This window comes from Cupressus sempervirens, chromosome 7 (assembly GCF_028749045.1).
Source record: "Cupressus sempervirens isolate cs-2001-9-10 chromosome 7, ASM2874904v1, whole genome shotgun sequence".
Lineage (NCBI taxonomy): Eukaryota > Viridiplantae > Streptophyta > Pinopsida > Cupressales > Cupressaceae > Cupressus > Cupressus sempervirens.
The window spans coordinates 354,217,519-354,240,273 of NC_143124.1; the positions used below are offsets into that span (position 1 = coordinate 354,217,519).

Below are 22,755 nucleotides of genomic sequence, written 5' to 3' on the forward strand. Positions count from 1 at the left end.
TTCAATAACCAAGAAGGAAAGAAAACTTACGAAACTTGTAATTCTAAAATTCCAACCTTCAACTTTTTTAAATAAAAGCATTCATACCTTTTCTTTCTCCATGGCGATAGAAAAATCATCCATACTTGTGAATCGATTGCCTTTTGATTTATTACGACCTGCTGTCAATATAAGATCATGAATGCTTATGCTCTCTACTATTGAATCATCATAATAATACTTTGTTCTTTTCACAAGAGCACCCTCTAGTAGGCAATCCAGTTCTTCCTCTCCCACAATGCAAGCAACTTCATTCCAGTCCAAATCATAGAAGAATGAGCAGATGTCAAGGAACGCCTCCTGAGCACTGGGAGTAAGTTCATGGTAAGCAAACAGAATTCTAGACTCCTCAAAACCATCTTCCTTATCACAGCTGAAATCGTCTTGTCCATCGCTTAGCCAGCCAAGAACTTTTTCATAAGCTTCAACACCGTTATTTCTTTTGTGGAGATAAGCTCCCACCACTTCCAGAAACAGAGGACAGCAACTGCATTTCTCCGCTATCTTCGTAGCCTGAGGCCTTTCTTCGACCATGATGTCGGTATTTCTTTCACCATCAATTTTCCTGCACAACACTTTAAGAGCCGCCCCAACAGAGAGGGACTCTATGGAATATAATATACAGGGTTTAAATCTGCAGCTTTCAAACACTCCAGAGATGTTTGTTTTTCTTGCCGTTACAAGAATTCTTACTTTTTTTGGACTGTCGATCAGCTTGGGTAGAAGATCTTCCAGATGTTGTCTCCTTAAGATGTTGTCAATGTATATGAATACAGCTTCTTTTTCCATTATCGATTTCAGCCCTTGTTGTCCATCCTGAAAGTCTCTTACAGTATCATGTTTTATCCCAGTTAAATCGCTTAAAATCTGAGTTTGTATTTCCTCTATGTTAGGATTTAATTCCAAATTCTTTACTAGAGTGACTTTTGAATATTTCCAGCCCTGCAGATTCAAAGATGCAAACACTTCATTTGCCAGGGTGGTTTTTCCTGCTCCTCCAATGCCATGTACAACGACGGCTACAACTGGATTGTCATTATCCCACTCGAGGAGCTGAATCACTTCAGTAATCTTTTCCTCTAAGCCCACGACTACATAACAATATAACAGTTGTATAAGAATATATAGAAATCATAAGTTTGCTATATTGAAAACTTAATGGTGATAATTTACTTGCAGAATTATGGGACGGAATCGGTGGTTGGCTGCATACTACATTGCTGTGCACAACATCTAATGTAGAGAGGCTTATTTGAGAATGGAGCATCCTGCCCATTTCATCCACTTGACTGCGTAGCCTTGCAAGTTGCTCGCCATCCTTTCCAGCTATCCACAATCTTCCAAGTTTATGCAATAAAATCAAAATATATTTAAGAAAATGGTAAACTTCTATATTATAATAATTAGTGTATAAATTACAAACTAATGATCAAGTTCATATTATAATATTTAACTCATCAATATAAATATAAAAACATATATTGTGAGAAACTGTAATAATAAAGAAATCAATAAAAAAATTGAAATAATTTGATATATTAAATTTTGTGTTAATATGATTGTTTGTAGTTGTAAAACATATTAATACTTTGTTAATTAGAATTATTTTTTAATTTTTTTAATAAAGAATAAGCTTTCTAAAAATATAATAATAACAACGAAGATCATACCGTTTTGAATACTGAGCACTTATATACTATACCAGTAACATTACATTTTGAGATGGAAACTAAATCCAAGACACAGCTTATTTTATTTCTGAAACTTGTTACTATGAGCCAAAGTTCAGTTGTTACTAAAATTCTCGTAAATAAAGATCAAATATTTATATATATTTCTAAGTGTCCATGTATGTTTTGTAAAATTCACGAAATCCTCCTTTCAATAAGGAAATTGAGAATGTTAAAAAACGTACAAATAAGACAACCTTGTGGTTTACATTGCGAACATGTGATTTTGTATTCAATATAGGTTGGGTCATATGATGTGATATAACTGGTGGTACATAAAAAGACTTGAAGAATCATTCCTGAATTCCATAACTTGTTTCCCTCAAAGCAGCTAGAATTTGAATAGTAAACTAACTTGCACTTCAAAAAAAATAGATAAGGGTTTAATTCTACATCTAAGGTCAATGATGATAATGGACAAGACTATGATAAATCAACTTCTTAATCATGATTTGCTTCATTATGAGGGAGAATATCACACAAAACTAATGCAATCTTAAAAGGTCAAGAAGGATTTTTATATTGCAAGCATTCATCCAAATATTTTGATAGTGATGAAATTTGAATGAATATTCATAATCAATCTTACTCTTGAATTAGGTTCAAACTAACCATACACAACAATTTGCAATCAGCAAACTACAAATTGTATGAACCAAGAGCAAGTTTAATCTTCAAATTCTTCCACTAAATTAATGAACTTCAACTACAGAACAAAGAAATCGTGTAAATGTTGATCTTCAACTAAGACTTCTTCAATCTTTATCCTTTGCTCCTTTGGATTTTTTCACCTTTTCCTTGAATATTCACTTTGTTCCTTCAAAAGTTCGTGTTTGAAATATGATTTTTCCTCAGAGATGAAAATGCATTAGTGCCATAGACAAGAGTAAATGCATTTCTTAAAAGGCAGTATAATAAGATTAGTTGGACTAACAAGATTAAAATGCAGTATAATAAGATCAGTTGGACTAACAAGGGTGGAATTTAGCCTTATAGTTGGACTTTCCAGCCTTAAACTTTGATTCTTTCTGCATCTATTTGGAATTCTTATATCTCAAGCAAAGATTTAATTTTATCTTTGGAATTCATCTTGCAAACAAGGTTTTTCATTTCAATTTTATTTTTAAATTTCCCTTACACTTCCATTTTTTCCTTGCCGTCATATATTTTTGGATTTAAGTTGCAATTGGTTCCTAGGGCAGAATTTTACTGTCATCAATTTTAAAGAGGCATCATAATCTAGCCTCCCATTGTGAAGGGGAAACTCATAAAAGAAATTTAAGTGGAAGCTCATAAGGGACAAGAAATTAAAGAATTTGAAGTGGAAGTTCACGAGGGACTAGAAATTACAAGGAGAAACAATTTTTTTAATGGATTAATAGATAATCAAAAATAGTTTGAAGTTGCAACAATTGTTGATTTGAAGTTTTGTGCAACTTTATGATCTGCTATTTTTAATAATAGAAATTTATAAAATTAAAAATTAAAAGATCTTTACTAGATTTTACAAAAATTAGATTTTGATAATAAGATTTTGATAATAGTGGAAGAAGCAAGAATAGAAATGAACCTAAAAGATTTAGACATTGCCTTCATTGCCTTAATACTAAAAGGCTCAACTCAAGCACAAACTTGGATATATCAGAACTTCATATGTTAACATTCAGCTTAAACTGAACTGTGAGCCTGTTTTATTAAATATAAAAATTTAATAATAAAATTGAATAAAAATGTTTTAATTTTTGTTTTAAGAAAATTTTAATAAGAATGTGTATTGTGTATGTGTAATTTAAACTTAATCATTTATATTTAATAAGATAATTATCTTATTTTATACTTTTAGTAATGATTAAAAGATTAAGTGTTGGTATATCAAAGTGTTTGTATGAAAATAGAGTCGCTTATAAATATTTCATATATTAACTATTATATTAGAAACTTATTTATAATTATATTTTTAAAACTTTATAGAACTATTTTATAATTTTTATAATATTATTAAAAATGTTATAATTTTTTTAAATTAAATTAGATTAAATTAAAAGAACATCATAAGCTTGTATAAAATTTTATAATTAAATTAAATTAAATTAAAAGAACACATAAGAGAAGAATTATTAATGTAAGAAGGGTTACAAATCTGCTTTCGATATTTTTCTAATAGAATTGACACTAGATTTATTTTTTTGACACGTAGACTGAAGTGGACTTTTTTAATTGTATATTGATGAACAACAATTGGAAACTTACCTCATCTTATCTAAATAGCTTAGTTATGGATTGTGTCCGTTACCATTACAGAGTAGTTAAAAAGAGCCTGGCAACATTCTTGGGCATATAGCTGAGAGCTGGAGAGTTGGAAAAGGGGAAATGAACTTGAGCTGTCGTTGTCATCATACCAGGTTCTCATTTCTTACATTTTTGCATTTAAATTTTATGCTTATCTCTAAAACTCCAATTGAATGTGAGGACCGATCTTACTAAACTTGTTGGTTTGAGCTTACTATGGCATGCGTTTATAAACTTTTTTTCCTTTCATTGATTCTAGCAACCTGTATGCAATTTCACCTATTCCTTGAGGAATCGATTCTAATGGCTGGAAAAGCAATGCTCATATAACCCACAAAACTTCTGGAACGATGGGGTTTAAATGAACGTTGCACCCTGCCTTAGCAAAATTACAGCGAGCTCAGTTAATGATAGGTGATGCCGATTGATTTTGTTTACCGCTGCTTGCATGCAATAAACACCTATGGATTTTGGGCCTTATATAGTGGAAAATTGCAGCCGCGTGGATGCTTGGGAATCAGCTTTTCCTCCATACATAGACCACTGAAACCAATGGATATACTGCATCTTTTGTTCTTAATGTCTAATCATCAGTAGTCGAATCAATTTATACAACCATTGTGCCGCTCTTTTAGAATTGAATCTTTACTTGAAAGCTTCGAATTTCCTATCGAAGGGTGAATGCATTGGGGAGATAATTACTATGATCTGTCCAGAGCATTTCCAAGCTCAATGAAGGAAAGAACGGTATAAGTCTGGATTTAATTAGACTCTCCTTCCAACAAGAACTTTAGAATCAAACTCTTGCTTTTCCACCTTAAAAAGTTCATGGATTAATGACTGCTGGTGAATAAATGTGCGTTCTGTTTTATATTAAAGGGGGTTTTTTCTGTATACAAATTTATTTTCATTCTTGAAATATGTGCTAATTTTTCTTACATTAAAAGTTTTTAGTGGTAGAAATTAAGCGAGGGCTACACCCCACGTCACTTGAAACTACAGTTCTGTTTAACAGTTTACTCGCATTTCCTATTTTCCAGCCGACAGTTGAAGATAATTTCAGTGCTGTCAAACATAATATATGGTTTCCTCTGCCATGCCACGTAACGTACAAGGTAGATGAGTCAATTCCAATGTAAACTCTAGAAACATCTGTCAGCGTACAGAGATTGAAAGTTGATGAGGAGAGGGCATCGAGTAATCTTCAAATCTGTTTATTTCATTATCTTTTTATATAAAACCATTTCTGTTACCATTCCTTCAGACTATCATGACAACAAATCATTTACATTTCTTGCAAATAACAATAGAGAAACCGATTTATGTTCATTGTTATAACCTTCCTGACAAAGATCAAAAGCAGACAAAAGGAAACATAAAAACTTAATAAAAATACATTTCATTTAATGTCAAAGTCAACAAAACATCAATGGCTCTCTGGTTAAAACCAGAGAGCCCAATTTCCTCTCACAACCTATTCCTTATTACTCTAACCACTTTGTCGATCTCTCCCCACTATTACAATAATGTCTTTCTTTTAAAGACAACCTGAAACGGTTACAACCGTTTACCTTCCCGTGTCCCTTCCTATCCATATTCAGATTTTCATTACAAATTTCATATGATCCCGATTACAATAACATAATAAATAGACCATTTCACATTATGGTTCCAATGACTTAATAAATAAATCATTTCGGAGATGAATTTAAATAATATAAAATTAATAGAGGGAGGTGCCCCTGCACCATATTCCCGAACTTCAAAGTTTTCCATGACCTCATGGAAACGCATTGATGAGAATCTGCGCCTCTTCACCATCATTGCTTCAATGCCTCCTCTGCTTTGTTTATCTCTTTTAACTGACTCCTATCAATGGAGTTATGCTGGTCGCCTCCAATGGTGCCTTAGCCATTGCACAATCCACTCGTCCATGCCGCATCACAACTTCCTATCCCTCACCTAGGAGTCCCATCATGCCTCTCTCCCCAATCTATTGGTGACACACAAAGGACCATCCTCTCTGGCCCTGGATCATCTCCAATGATCCTTTGGTAGACCTCTACTATCCACCCATTGCAGCTAAGTGAACCGGCACCATTCTGCAACCACAAACCTCAAAACAAGAATCCAAAACAACCCAACACTGCCTGGTGTAGATTCTATCCATCTACATGCTCAGAATCTTCTAAGCTCTGATACCAATCTGAATCTGATGCAGAGCACTCACAATAATGACAATAAAATAATGGTAACAAGAATCGATAAGAAAACTGAATCACCATTAAAAACAACACATATTTTCACTACATATAACTATCTGCAGATTACAAAATGGATGGCTCTCTAGCTACTGCCAGAGAGCCATTAACATTTCCTTCTATTCACTCACTCTCTATTAAACTGTTATCTTTTCACCCTTATCGATTATCCTCTATGGTCCCTCCATTACATTATGAGATGTCTTTTAAAGACTATCTTAACGGTTTACAAACCGTTTTACAACTATCTTCGGATTGGTTACATTCCCATTTTCATTTGGCTACGAAAAGTATAAGAATCCTTTTACATTTGGATTCGTTTTAATACAATTTAACCAATTCAATCTTCTTAGAGGTGACATGAAAACATTATTAAAAAAAAACCTTAATAGATGACCCATTACAATAATATGAATTCTAAGGGTAAGGTGGTGCCCTTGCACCATACTACTAGACTTCAAATATTTCCATGTCCCAATGGAAATGAGGTAAAAGACAAATATGTGCCTTGTCACTCGCATCGACGCCTCTGCTGATTCCTTTTTTCACTATCAACCAACTCCCATCTATGGAGTTGTGTTGTTCGCCTCTATGGTGCTTCCCATTCCTTAGTCCACTCCTCCATGCTACATCACAACCTCTATCCCTCACTTGGGAGTCCATCATGCCTCTCTCCCCAATCTATTGGCAACGCACAAGACCATCTCCTATGGCCTTTGGTAGACCTTCATGTCCACCCCCTGCAGCTGAGCAAACCGGCACCACTTTGCAACCACAAACTTCATACCAAGAATACAAAACAACCACAATACTGCCTGGTGTAAATCACCTTCTATCTACACACTCAAAATCTTCTGAGCTCTGATACCAATCTGATGAGCAGAGGGCATCGAGTAATCTTCAAATCTATTTATTTCATTATCTTTTTATATAAAACCATTTCCATTACCATTCCTTCAGACTATCATGACAACAAACATTTACATTTCTTGCAAATAACAATAGAGAAACCAATTTATGTTCATTGTTATAACCTTCCTGACAAAGATCAAAAGCAGACAAAAGGAAACATAAAAACTTAATAAAAATACATTTCATTTAATGTCGAAGTCAACAAAACATCAATGGCTCTCTGGTTAAAACCAAAGAGCCCAATTTTCTCTCACAACCTATTCCTTATTACTCTAACCACTTTGCCAATCTCTCCCCACTATTACAATAATGTCTTTCTTTTAAAGACAACCTGAAACGGTTAAAACCATTTACCTTCCTGTGTCCCTTCCTATCCATATTCAGATTTTCATTACAAATTTCATATGATCCCGATTACAATAACATAATAAATAGACCATTTCACATTATGATTCCAATGACTTAATAAATAAATCATTTTGGAGATGAATTTAAATAATATAAAATTAATAAAAGGAGGTGACCCTGCACCAAAAGTTCTCTATATATTGAAGCATTGCAATACATACAATCAGATCAATAAAATATGTGTCTCTTTACTCTGTGATCTGCTGTAGCAGTTCTTTGGTTTTTGTTATGTATATTCATATATATGTGTCCCTGAAAACTTACTACAAGAATTTTTTCTCAGATTTGCTGACTAGTATTTTTTCAGATTTATTTCTATTTCTCATCAAATACCGATTCTGGAGATTGCCGTGGGTAGTTAACCACTGTAGGAGACTTAAACTTCTCAAGCAACGTTCTTTATAAACTCTGAGGATAAATAACAACGCTGAACAGAAAATTGATGTTAACTTGTTCTCTAAAATTGGCAGAACGTTATTAATTCTTCAACAAGTTAACAGATTCTTAGTTGCTCATTCCTCGCCTGAATTCCTTCATTCTTCTCGGCCCAGCAGTTAGAAAAATGTGATCTGTGTGTGGCTAATTTAGATCAAAATGCGGGCGAATAAGCTTGCTTTCTTTACTCTCATCTAAATTCATGATATGAGCATGGGAATTATCGCAGTTAGTACCTTACATATGTCTTGAATTTGTGAATGCCTCTGTTTTCTTCCGTGAATTATGAATGCATTACTCATTCAGGCATACTTCTTAATGTAATAAACCATATTTATCTTAAATTCTATGCTCCGTTGAACAAATTGTTTATCGGGTTGTTCTTACTAGTGCTCAGTTAGCAATCGAATTGAACTATCTACATAGAGGAAACTGTGATCATTGGATGTTTGTTTGTATCAGATTGTGGAAGCATACGATCTATTGTATGTCTAGGTGTTTGCTTGTGAACAAAGAATTCTTGATTGCATATAAACTTCAGCATTGTGTTTTTAACTGAAATGCTTATAACCACCGCAATGGAAATTTAAGAGCATTCATAGTGTATGCCAAATTGAATTAGAATAATTGCCAGAACTTATTATATTATATCCCTATTTTTAATTGGGATTCTGACTATTGTATGACTAAATGACACCTTATTGCACAGTGGTAAAATGTGTGTTTAAGTCTTAGTTCACCCAGTATTCGTGATTCAGTAAGCATGTTTGTATGGCTATGTGTAAGTAGTGCATAGGGAATCTTGTTCAAATCTGAATTTAATAAAATATTGCATTCATGGTTGGCATGATGAGACAAGAGTACTTTTTTTAATCCTTTCCCTTTTGCTATGATAAAAGTATTTGTTTTATTGGCAATAGAAAGTGACGCTACTGAATGAAATTGAAGTATTTATTTTATATTGAACATTAAATGTTATTATTTGATTCATGTACATTGAAGGATGTATGACATGTACATCTACATCATTGTATAAATATCATGTTTTCACATTCATTTATGAAATAATTACTGTTAATCCTTGATTATGGTTTTTAATTTTATGATGGCTCAATAGTCAATTAGAGTTTCCATGTGTATTTTTCGTAGTTTATGTTCTAATAGTAATGTGGCAGTGCTTAATAGGATTGAAACCTTCATAATATGGTTGGTTGATAATGACCTACTATTAGCAGGTTTTTTAAAAGAAATAATAATGATGGATTTGTCTTCTGGACTTTCATTTTGATTTATGGTGGTTAATGTGTTGTTTTCCTTGTATAAGTTAGAATATGATTTTCATATACTTCTTGAGAACTGAAAGAATGTTGCTTACATTAGTCTAATATGCACCTTGTATAATGGTATCTTATGAGATGAGTTGAAGATATGATGATATACCTGGAATAGTATTTAATGGAGAATTAGTTTCACTTATACTAGAGAGAAGATATATTGTACTTGTTGCACATAATTTCATTAGTGTTCGTAGTTTTTCTTGGTTAGACCTCTCTGTTGCCGAGTTGGATATCTTTCATGTGAAGAAAGATTTCGGGGAAACTTAATAGCTTCATGGTAGGGTGGTAAAGCATTCCCACAATATTCTTGCCCTTCTGTGTTCTTAGACAAGTTCTAGGGCCTCTGTCAACATAAACGACAAGTCATATATATATGTAATCTTTTAAATTTAATGGTAATTAAATTTATTGTTGTCTGGTTAATATTCAAATGACCTTGACTCTGTTTGACTTTTCCACATTTCAGGGGATTTGCTAACATGGCTCATGTTTTTGTAGTGTCTTTATAGGATTTAATTCTATTGATAATTTCTTTACTAAAGTTATGGATATTGTTAATGAAATAAAAATACACTAGAAAAATATAGTTCATCAAATGATTGTTGAAAAGAATTCTTACAAGTCTCTCTAGAAATTTGGATGCAAATGGTGTTGCTATTGAAGAATACAAGTTCAAAACGTGATGGTATTATGGTGCTCTCTTTCAAACTTTTCTTTTTTAAAAATGGTAATTAAAATTATTATTGACTAATCAATATTCAAATGACCTTGACTCTCTTTGACTTTTTCGGATTTCATGGAATTTGCTGGCATGGCTCATGTTTTTGTAAGGCAGTCTTTACATGATTTAATTCTACAGATCATTTCTTTACTAAAGTTATGAATATTGTTAATAAAATGAAAATACATCGAAAAAATATAGTTCATCAAATGATTGTTGAAAAGAATTCTTAGAAGTCTCTCTAGAAAATTGGATGCAATTGTTGTTGCTATTGAAGAATCTAAAGATTTAACTGGATTGTATGTAGATGAGCTTTTGAGGTCTTTATTGTCTCATGAAGAGGAAGATTTTTTGGGAGCTTTCACATTTGATATTTAATTGAATATAATTAGAGGAGATCACGTTTTAGAGGAAGAGGAAAAAATAGGTGTCAACAAATAAGCATGGACCAAGGAGGAAGGACTAGCCAATCCAATCTTTGTTCCAATAATATAGGATGAAGGAGTGACCAATTCCAAGAGAGAACACCAAGTTCTGATAAAATTCATGTTAAATATTATTATTGAAAGAACTACGATCATTTTGTGAACCAATGTAAGAAGAAACAAGAAGATATGTATAAGATATAGTGCAAATTATCAAGGTATATCTAATAATAATTCTCAAAGTTCATAACTTGTGATGTTGTTTGAGAAAGCTCTAAAAATATATATGGTTTCTAGATAGTGGTTATAGCAGCCAGAAGATAGGGGTTAAAATTTTATTTACAATTAATTAAAAAAGAGAACAGTTTTTTTTAAACAGCCCAAGTCTATTATAAAAGAAGAATATGGTAGAGGGATTGCTACTGGTCATGCAGCTTGAAATTCTTGTGAAAGTTGTATAATGGAAAAATAACATAGAGAGAGTTTTCCAAAAGGAAGTTCATATAGAGCAAAGGTGTCTTTGGATTAGTTTACATTGACTTATGTGGTCCAAACTCCAACTTTAGGAGGAAATCTATATTTTATGACATTTACAGGGGGAAAATATATTTTCTAAAGGAGAAATTTGAACCCTACAATAAATTTAAGGAATTTGAATCAATAGTGGAGACACAAAGTGTACTATTTGTCTAGGTAATTAGATTTGATAGGGGTGGCAATTCAAATCAACAAATAGTTCACAAAACGTTACATACCATAGTAGAATGTTGTAGCAAAGAGGAAAAATAGAACCCTAAGAGAGATGAAAAAGAGTATGCTTAAGGTTCTTTGGATATGCTGCATATGTTTTACTCCCAACTAAATTAAGAAAAAAATTGGATGAGATACTTGTTCACAAAGTTTAATTATAAACTAGTATTACCTAATGCTGCAACAAGAACAAAACTAGGCAAAGAGGATAAGGGATCAAATGTTGATCCTGCCTTGTTTGAAAGAATAGTTGTTAGTTTATTTTACATACCTATTAGGTTAGATATCATGTATGTTGTTTATCTAATTTCAAAAGTATTCCCTCAAAACACTTGTCGGCGACTTGGGAATACTAAGATACATCATTACAATCACATTTTCCTCTTACCACCTCTACTAGCATACTCTAATAATCTCTATTTTGTATAATATATAGGCTTTTAACCTTTTGTTATTAACAAAAATAAATAAATTTTTAAATTTTTAAAAACATAAATTTATTTATTTTTAAATAGTTTTTCTAAAAAATACGAAAACTAGTCAAAAAACTTGACCATTGTTTCCTTGCTGTTTTACCCGCAAGTTTGAGTGTGATAATAAGGTAGGTGTGTGTGTGTGTATAACGAAAAAGAATATAAGAAATATACAAATTTAAATCATTTGATAGTATGATACTTCACCATTGATGAAGATTCAAGATATATATTTCTTTTAGAATAGAATTTAAATTTAATTCTTTGCTTGATGCATATCATTATCCCATTCAAAGCTTTGTTTTGTTATTAAATATGAGCTGTTTCTTGAGGATCTATTACGTCCTCCCTTGTCATCCTAGAGACTTGAGTGATAATGCTTCCACAATTCTTCAAAGCTTGAAATAGCTATGATTTAATGTCTAGGGTGTTTATTATGAAAATATGTAAATATATAGATTGGATACTCTTTTGATATTCAAACATTTTTAAGAAAAAATTCAGGGCACAGTTCCAAGATTCTTTCTTTGTATTTATGGTTGGATGCTTAGCATGACAATTGTTCTTTAATCTTGGGCCATTTGAAAATTCAAAATACATCATTGACAATTTAATAATTTATTAGTTTATATTAGTAATGTCAATATTATAATGCAATGATCAATCATGAATACTTTTGTAATTAGTTTCCAGCTAATGTCACAAATATGTGTGGAAATATCGTTTATGGTTATGAAATCACTGTCATAGAATTAAGGCATGCATTCATTATATTGGAGTCCCGATGCACTCAAAGTATCCGCACGCATCCAAGTGCCTAGGGCGAGCTTCTTGCAGGCATCCACAGGGCACCCATGCCTGCATCAGCTTCTACAAACATCCAGACCCACGTCAGCTGCTCCAGGAGGAGCATCGGTAACTAAGTCCAAAACTAATGAATTTGATTTCATTGGCTATACTAACTGGACACTTTTATTATAAGAAGTCAAATATGTAGTAGCCACATCAGTAATATGTGAAATAATATGGTTGAAGAGAATTTTGCATGTACAAAAAACCCAACACCAATCTTTTGTGATAACAAACCAACAATTTCCTTATAAAAAAATTATTTTTCTTATTAAAAAATAAGCAGTACACAACAATAGTGAAATCTATCTTGAATTTTCTTAATTGAAGGCCAGTTGCCAGATACTTTTACTAAGACATTCTCGGGAGAAATTGAAGTGTCTACGAAAATTCTGAATTTTATAGAATTCTGAATTTTATTGATGTTAGAGCTTTTATATATTGGAGAAATTAATGACTCTTTAGAGATGAGTAATTTCTTTTCCAGCCATGTTAGCAGTCAGTTTATACTGAACTGCAAAGTCTGGTTTGACTAATTGAAACTTGTTCTGTAAGGAAGCAAAGGTGCGCGGAATCGCTTCCTACGCTAATCTTTGTGAGGACGATTATGCAAATCAAAGTAACTATTGCAAAGATCTCAAGAAATGCATAATAACATAATCAAAATAACAAAGAATACACAACACAATGATTACCGTGGGGAAACCCTTTCGGGAGAAAAACCCCACCCTCCAAAACTCGCACAATGTATTATCAAACCAAGATGATTACAATACACTTGCAATGCAAGTTCTTACAGGAGCGCATCACCACAACTCGAACTTGGAGAGACTCCTTCTAGCACCAGTCTTGCAAACTAAACTCAATTACACAAACACCTCCCCAAGCCCTCCTTTTATAGTGATTTTACAACCTGGAAACCACTTATGGTTTTACAAAACCATGGGCAAAACTACCATGCCACATGTTACCCATTTTTGACATTTACATTTCCAATATGGAAAAACAACCAGGTTAAAATAGTAATCTCGTCTACAATTTTGTCTCTTAGTCTAGACCCCCATAAAAGTCACAAAATGAGTCATCAAGGCTCTAAAAATGACCTACCTATATTCTACTATGGACAAGACTCATTTTAACAACTCACTAACCATTTTCCAATGCATAAACAAGTGGAAAACTTCCACAAACAAATTCTGGAATTTTCCAAGAAAGGATTGCAAGGTTGAGACACATGTTTCTCAACATTCTCCCACTTGTCGAACACCTTGCAAGAGTTAGGGGTTCCGAAATATCATGGACTTAATTGCTAGGGTCCGAGAGGCCCATAGACTTTGAACACCATCTGAATTTTTCTGTGCTCACGGGCTTAGTTAATGCATCAGCAACATTCACCAAAGTCTCTACCTTTTCCAGCTTCACCTTGCCGTCCTCGATCATATCTCTCACAAAATGATATTGTACATCAATGTGCTTGTTCCTCGTATGAAAAGTCGGGTTCTTCGCTATGCAAATTGCACTCTGGCTGTCACTATAAATTGTCACTGCACCCTGTTTGAACTCTATATCTGAACACAATCTCTTTAGCCAGATGGCTTCTTTGCAGGCATGAGTAGCTGCCATATACTCTGCCTCAGTAGTGGACAAAGCGACCACAACCTGTCGCTTACTCATCCAACTGATTGCACCACCAAATAATGTAAACACATATGCACTGGTGGATCTTCTTCTATCAACATCACCAGCCCACTCTGAATCCACATAGCCTCGAATATCCAAAGAATGCTCACTTCCTGTTCCATGAAAACATATTGAGTACTCTAAGGTACCCCGCAAGTATCTGAAAACTCTTTTTATTGCATCCCAATGTGCTCTTCCTGGATTAGACATATAACGGGAAAGTACTCCCACTACTTGGGCAATGTCTAGTCTTGTACAAACCATAGCATACATCAAACTTCCAACAGCACTCTGATATGGTACTCGACTCATCTCTTCCATCTCCAATGGGGATGTAGGGCATTGTGAGCTAGAAAGCTTTGTTCCCATAGTAACAGGAACGCTCAATGGTCTTGCATCCTGCATATTGAATCTTTTCAAAATAGTACCAACATACTTACTTTGGCCTAGCCAAAGCTTTTTGTTCCATCTATCTCGTATAATCTCCATTCCCAGAATGTGCCTAGCTGCACCAAGATCTTTCATTTCAAACTTTATTGAGAGTTGAGATTTTAACTCTACAATCAAACCTTTTCCTTTGCCAATAAACAACATGTCATCGACATACAAGGCAATAACCAGGAAACCATCACCATCAGATTTGAGATATATACAGTGATCAGATTTAGATCGCACAAATCCCAAACTCAACACATGTATCAAACTTCTGGTACCACATCCTAGGACTCTGTTTTAAACCATACAAGGATTTCTTCAATTTACAGACCAAATGACTTTTACCTTTCACCACATAGTGCTCTGGCTATGACATGTAAATTTCTTCCTCCAAATCTCCATGAAGGAAAGCAGTTTTCACATCCATTTGCTCGATCTCTAGATCATAAACTGCTGCAATAGAAAGCAAAAATCTAATGGATGTCATTTTGGCTACTGGAGAAAAAATCTCACCATAATCTACTCCCTCAACTTGAGAGTAACCTTTTGCAACCAAACGTGCTTTATACTTTTCAATGCTTCCATTTGAACCCATCTTCCTTTTGAACACTCATTTACAACCAACAGGCTTCCGTCCTTCAGGCAATGGTACAAGGTCCCATGTTCAATTCCTCTTAGGAGCTTCCATTTCTTCATCCATGGCTATTTTCCAAGACTCTGAATCATTCATACCAAGAGCCTCTTCTACAGATCTCGGTTCATCAATGTTAGCATTCAATGCAAATATGCACCTCCAATCATCAGGAGAATACCCATACCTTTCAAGTGGTTTCCTTTGTCTAGTAGATCTTCGAACAAGATTTGGTTCAGGTTCAGGAGGTTCAGGTTCATGATTAGGTTCTCCCTCTTCCTCTGATGATTTAGAACTCGTAGAGCTTTCTTCAACATCTCGTCTTTCTAAGGGCCTTGATTCAACTTTCTCAGGTGTAGCAGGAAGTTGAATCACTTCTTTCTTTTCTTTAATTTGTTCTGGTTGCACTATAACAGAAGAAGGCTTAGTTTCTCTAAAAATAACACTTCTGGAATAAAATACCTTTTGTGCGACAGGATCCCAAAGTTTGTATCCTTTCACACCATAACTATATCCGATGAAGATACATTTGACAGCTTTGTTGTCCAATTTTGTTCGCTTCTCCTTTGGCATGTATGAGCATATGCCTCACAACCAAACACTCTCAGATGTCTAAGTGAAGGCTTGTGGCCCGACCACACTTCCATTGGCATCTTATCAACAAGAGCTGATGTAGGAGACCTGTTTATCAGGTAGCAGGCAGTGGCTACAGCTTTAGCCCGGAACTTTTGTTCTAGTCCAGCACCACTCAGCATACTCCTAGCCTTCTCCATCAAGGTCCTGTTCATTCTTTCTGCAACTCCATTCTGTTGTGGAGAATACAAAGTTGTCTTCTCTGTTTTAATACCACAATCTTTACAAAATGTGTCAAAAATATTGGAGCAAAATTCACCACCATTATCAGTTCTCAAGCATTTTATTTTCTTTCCAGTTTGCAATTCAACCATTGCTTTAAATTTTTTGAAACGACTGAAAACTTCAGCTTTACTCCTAAGGAAATAAACCCATGTTCTTCTACTAAAATCATCAATGAAAGAAACATAATAAATTGATCTACCAATAGAAGGAACATCAACTGGACCAAATACATATGAATGAATTAGATCCAAAATACATGAAGACTTATGAGAACTCGAGTAAAATTGAATGCGGTTTTGTTTACCATAGATACAATGCTCACAAAAATCAAACTCAAGATCGCAGTCATTCAACCCATCAACAAGGTTCTTATTTTTCAAGGTCCGTAGGCCCTTCTCACCTATGTGGCCAAGTCTCTGGTGCCATGACATAGTCTTCTCTGCAGGCAACTTTGATTCGGTAGACAAAGCACCCTTGGGTACCCAAAAACCACGACCATCTGTTGAAAGAGAAACTCTCTCCTTCTCCAACTGAGTAGTCTTTTTCACAATCTTATCAGAAGTACTATTGCACTTGACTGTGCGTGCATCAAGTTGGTACAATGTACCCAATCTACTTCCTCTTGCTATTACCATAGCGCCTCTCACCATTTTTACACCTGCTTCAGAAAACTGTACATGCACAACCGCATCTATTAGCTTACTAACAGATAACAAATTCCTTGCTAGTCCAGGGATATGCAAGACACCATCAAATCTTCTAATTCTACCATCAAAAAATTTCACATGAATACTTCCACGACCAACAATATCAAGTATTGAATTATCACCCAAATACACCTTACCACCATCAAAATTTTCATACTTACTAAACCAGTTCCTATTAGGAGTCATGTGGAAAGATGCACCTGAATCTATTAACCATGCATTTTCACCTGCATGGGTGGCCAAGGCTGCAATGAAAGCATCTCCATCTTCCTTCTCGGACTCAAAATCAGAATCTTGTTTCTTCTTCTTTTTCTTCTCCTCTTTGCAGTCCTTTCGGAAGTGTCCGGGTTTGCCGCAATTCCAGCAGATTGCTTTGGACTTACTAGGGGATTTCAATCTTCCCTTATTTTTGGACTTAGAATGGCCATGCTGCTTTTCGTTCTTGCCTCTTTCTTTTGGTCTTCCGCGAACACTCAAAGCCTCTTTGGCATTCAGAGAGACCTTCCTTCTCATCTCCTCAGAAAGTAGAGAACCAACAACATCCTCCATCTTCAAGACAACTGAAGTGCTCCCTATAGCCATCACAAGACTATCCCATGAGTCTGGCAACGAACATAACAAGATTTGACACCTTTCTTCTTCATCCATTGGCACCCCTATTGAGGTCAACTGAGTCACCAACATATTAAACCTTTCCAGATGCTCAAAAATTTGTCCACCTTCTTCCATTCTCAAAGAATACAACTTCTTCCTCAAAAAAATCTTATTCACAAGTGATTTCACTTGATAGATCTCACTAAGATTTTTCCAAAGCTTCTTCGCGGTAGGTTCTTCATGGACATTAATCAGAATCGAGTCTGCAAGACACAATCTCATGAGACCTTTAGCTTTTCTATCAGCCACATCATATTGTGCGGCTAATGTCAGATCTGTGGGTCTCAGCTTGTTCTCATCAATTGCATCCCATAGATCTCGATCAGACAACGGATCTTCCATCTTCAGCTTCCACATCTCAAAGTTTGTGCCAGAAAACTTTTCAACATCAATTCTCCCTGACATGCTTGCCATCTTTTCAATCCTGCAACACAAAAATGAAATGCTCTGCACAAGCTCCCACTCAAACATTGATTAGCTCAAAAAACCCTGTACCCAACAAATAGAACCAAAACTGGTCAGGCTCTGATACCACTTGTAAGGAAGCAAAGGTGCGCGGAATCGCTTCCTACACTAATCTTTGTGAGGACGATTATGCAAATCAAAGTAACTATTGCAAAGATCTCAAGAAATGCATAATAACATAATCAAAATGACAAAGAATACACAACACAATGATTACCATAGGGAAACCCTTCCGAGAGAAAAACCCCACCCTCCAAAACTCGCACAATGTATTATCAAACCAAGATGATTACAATACACTTGCAATGCAAGTTCTTACAGGAGCGCATCACCACAACTCGAACTTGGAGAGACTCCTTCTAGCACCAGTCTTGCAAACTAAACTCAATTACACAAACACCTCCCCAAGCCCTCCTTTTATAGTGATTTTACAACCTCGAAACCACTTATGGTTTTACAAAACCATGGGCAAAACTACCATGCCACATGTTACCCATTTTTGACATTTACATTTCCAATATGGAAAAACAACCAGGTTAAAATAGTAATCTCGTCTACAATTTTGTCTCTTAGTCTAGACCACCATAAAAGTCACAAAATGAGTCATCGAGGCTCTAAAAATGACCTACCTATATTCTACTATGGATAAGACTCATTTTAACAACTCACTAACCATTTTCCAATGCATAAACAAGTGGAAAACTTCCACAAACAAATTCTGGAATTTTCCAAGAAAGAATTGCAAGGTTGAGACACATGTTTCTCAACATGTTCATGTTTCATGTATATTTGCTCGCAGTTAAGTTCATATTTCTACACATTGCCTAATAAATTGAGGACTACTTCTACAGTCCCATGATCCATTAACCGCATCTGCAGTCTGCTAGCTTACAAAAGTTTGTTTCTATGTGTTCTGCTCTCCACATAGAATACGCGTTAAGTTACATAGTTATTTTTGTTTTATGACTGTAAGTCCATTGTACATGCAATCCTACATAAATGGAGGCAATGAAATCAGCTTTGATGATCAATAAAAAAATCCCTGTGAGAAGTTTGGCTTTTCCAAAGAATGTGACTAGATTCTAGTTGATAGAAGCCTGGCCGCTTTACTCCAAGCTAGTCAAGTTGCTTTATTTCTCTTCTTATTTACGATTAACGTAGAGGCGCTAGGCTATGATAAAAGAATAAAAGCGGCAGAAGAACTAGAGGCCTTGAGACACTAATACTACCCCCATGACACTATGTTGTTTGGCACTTCAAACGGAAGGAATGTAGAAAACCTCCAGGGGAAGCAATCACCGAGTTAAACAACAAAAATAAAAACTAGGAGAGTTTAAATTCTTCATGACACAATAGGATATAGAATCGAAACTTTACCCAATACATACCTCCGAATACTGAAGATATGAATAATCAATTCATATTGCTTGATGCTACTTTTTTTTATTCTTTTTTCAATTATCCTCAACTTATTCATAATGAAGACTGCACTGCGCAATATGTAGCAACTCCATTTAGTTTTAAATATTGTTCAATTTTGTTGAATAAACAATCAATTTCATCACGGAGAAATAACCTTGTTCTTTCTTTCAATATGCAGCAATGTTTGCTAATTCGTTAAGCTGTTTATGTTTGCTGATTCTTTTAGCTGTCTATTCACTATCCAACATGCGATGGTTACGAAATCTATAGGATGCAAGGAATACTGCAAATTGCAAGGTGCTAAACAATGGAAGAAATTATTCCTCAGTGGAATCTTTACCAATAGACAAAGTATTACCCCCAATAGATTAAACCTAAAGTGTTCTAAAGTCTCTGGAAAGCTTGGGAGTTGGTACAAGACAAAGTCACCAATTTTAAGTTATTTTCTAACAGGAATAGAATCTTTGAGGCTAAATCTATCTGATGGAAACTTGAATACAAAGACAAGCAATTGTTCTTGTTGCAAGGCTGCTAAGAAGTGGGCTTTGCTTGGTATCATGTTTTAATGGCATCTTCAACAATGGCTAACTTCTAGATTGGGCCTCTTTGAATATGAAATTCCAAATCCCCTACTCTAATTGGAGAACTTATACCGTCCTCGCAACGGCTGCTAGTTTCCTATGTTGGAGAGGATGAACAATTATCATAATTCAAATCGAGTGATGGCTCCTCAATGTGCAAAATAAAAGTTAAGGACATCTATCTATATAGGACTATTGCTAATAACTCCTCTAGGTTTTTTTGCATATTAATCTCTCTTGGAGTTCGAATATGGATAATATGATTTTTTTTATCTAAGCAATATTATTATTACATATGGGGTAACATTTTGAAGATTAAAACAGGCTTGTTTTAGGTGGTTATTAATTGCTTCCCTTTGAACATCATACTTCTGATGTATGTCCTCTGTATAGAAAAACACAATCTATTAGACATACTTTTACTGATTTATTTATTTACCAACGAAATATGGCATATGCTCTATAATGGTTTCATGAACTAGAAAATTAATGATCATACCGGATGCTTAAAAATCGTAATTGGTTATGTTAAAAACATGAAATAGGTTAATAATTTATTCTGGTAATCTCTTAGTACAAAGGTTTTATGGCATATTTGGAAGGCAAGAAGTGATGAGGATTTTTAATGGAGTGGAAAGATTTCTTACGGAGCCATAAGAGAGATACATTCTTTATTGTTGCTTCTCAGGTTACAATAACAAAGGAGATATCCAATGATGAATTCCTTAAGTTTCTTGAAGATGGGATAGTGACAATTAACATATAAGAGGTGAGGTACGGCTATACATAGTCACACAACACCCAAACGAACACAATAATTCATAAAGAGATGAGGGAGTTTCAAAACCAGTTCAATAAAACGAAGAAAGAAATAAAAGTTGAACCAAAGAAAGAGATGAAGAAATATGGTGCAAGAATTTTCTTCAATAGTCCCCTAACTAGGATCTGAATGATTATTTTTTTATTCGAGCCCCTGTCTGAGTCAGGTTGCCTGAGTTTCCGCCTGAATTTTGGTATGAGGACATCTTCAACAGTCTTGCTAGCTCTTTTGGGGAGCTGCAGATTCTGTTACAGCTTCCAGAAGAAGGTTGACTTATGCAAGAATTTGTATTGGAGTTGAATGGAACCGAGACATGCCAGATACGATTGAGATTCACTCAAAGATGGTTAGTTGGATATAGAAGTTGGAGTATGAAAGCATTTCTTTTGCTTGATTTCATTGTAAGAAAGCGGGGCATGCGGCTAAACAGTGTCCTCCCTATCTTGAGAAAGAGAGCTAAAAAAGCAGAGGAGGCCTGGCTAAAGAAAGGGAATGCATCGAATAATAACAATGTTAAACTTGTTCCTTCTCGAGAGAAAGTGGATCTCCTCAGGGTGCTCCTATTTGAGCTGATGAAAATAAGATGGAGAAAGTCCGGGATATTGTCATTGAGGCTGTTGGCCCGCAGGTGTCTTCGACGGAGGAGAGAATGGCTATGTCAGGGAAGGAAATTGGGGGAAACCAGGTGAATGTTCTTCTTTTCCCCTAAGATTAAAGAATCCACCTTTTCCAGGAAAATTCCTGGGATTGAGATGGAGAAGTCTAAGGACCCCAATACTTCGGATTTGATTGGTATTTCGGTTGTCCCTGATACTGATCAAACCCAGATCCTTAAGGAAGGAGAAATCCAAGAATCTAATGAGTTAAACAGTGAAATGATTAAGCAGTTCCCTTTGGCAACCCCATATGAGGATGCTCGGCACTGCAATATATTCATCTCCATCTATAGAATTGGTTAAACCCACGTTCACATCACAAAAGCTGGATTTGGACGCTCTAATATTTCAGAGTGATGGTCTGGACTCCTCGGTAGAAGAAGAGTTTGAACCAGCCACCAAAGGAAGGCCAAAAAAGAAGAATAATACAAAATGTTGTTCCTCTCCAGCCCCATCCACACCTGTAACGACAAGAAGCAAGAACAAGGCGGATGTGGGGGCTAAACCCAAAGACTCAAGAAGAAAGAAATCCAGCTTTATTAGAGAGGAAGAAGTAAGCAAGAATATAGCGGATGGTACACAATTTACCATTCCAAAGGTATGTTTCTTAAAGAAAAATGAAAATCATTTCACGGTCTGAATGGACCACATAAGCAGGATCTTATACAGAATTTGATCGTGGATCATAGACATGATATTGTTTAATTCAAGAGACCAAAATGCCCAAGGACAAAGTAGAGAATTTGAAAGTTTTTAAGAACTTAATTGTTGCTGGTTCTTGTTCTGAATGTGGTTCTAGGGGCTTAGCTGTCTTCTGGAATTCTAGCTTGCTTAAAGGTGAGGTGATTTATGATGAACGTAAAATCATGTTTGTGAAATTTGAAATTTTGAAAGATGGTTTTGCTTGGGTGATCACCAATGTTTATGCTCTTAACTCTAAGAATGGCAGAAAAAATACTGGATTAAAATGAAAGAAACTAGTGCTTTAATTACTCAAGAAATATAGGTAATCATGGAAGATTTTAATACTCCTCTTAGGGAGGAAGAGAATATGGGAGGTTCTTCCACTCAGCTGGACAGCAGGCTTGATTTAATGAATTTTATTAATGACCTTGTCTTAATTGATGTGGATCTACAAGGGGTTGTCTTCCCCTGGTCTAATTGTAGGTTAGGGAATGATCACATTTAAGTTCGATTGGACAAGGGTCTTATATCCC

The 22,755-nt window shown here is 34.9% G+C and overlaps 1 protein-coding gene and 1 long non-coding RNA gene across 2 annotated transcripts in view; one reads left to right on the forward strand and one right to left on the reverse strand.

Moving 5' to 3' along the window:
• The window catches only part of LOC149546917 (disease resistance protein L6-like), a 56,746-nt gene that overhangs the window by 318 nt on the left and 33,673 nt on the right, over nucleotides 1–22,755 (reverse strand). The window contains exons 2-3 of the mRNA XM_089791417.1: nucleotides 1,213–1,376; nucleotides 88–1,130 (exon numbers count right to left, since the gene is read on the reverse strand). Of these exons, the coding sequence (XP_089647543.1) occupies nucleotides 88–1,130; nucleotides 1,213–1,315 (1,146 nt within the window). The 5' untranslated portion in view covers nucleotides 1,316–1,376. The remainder of the gene's footprint in view (nucleotides 1–87; nucleotides 1,131–1,212; nucleotides 1,377–22,755) is intronic.
• On the forward strand, nucleotides 3,958–4,936 carry LOC149546918 (uncharacterized). The gene is made up of 2 exons (XR_016353792.1): nucleotides 3,958–4,171; nucleotides 4,318–4,936. It is a non-coding gene; the product is annotated as an uncharacterized LOC149546918 (long non-coding RNA).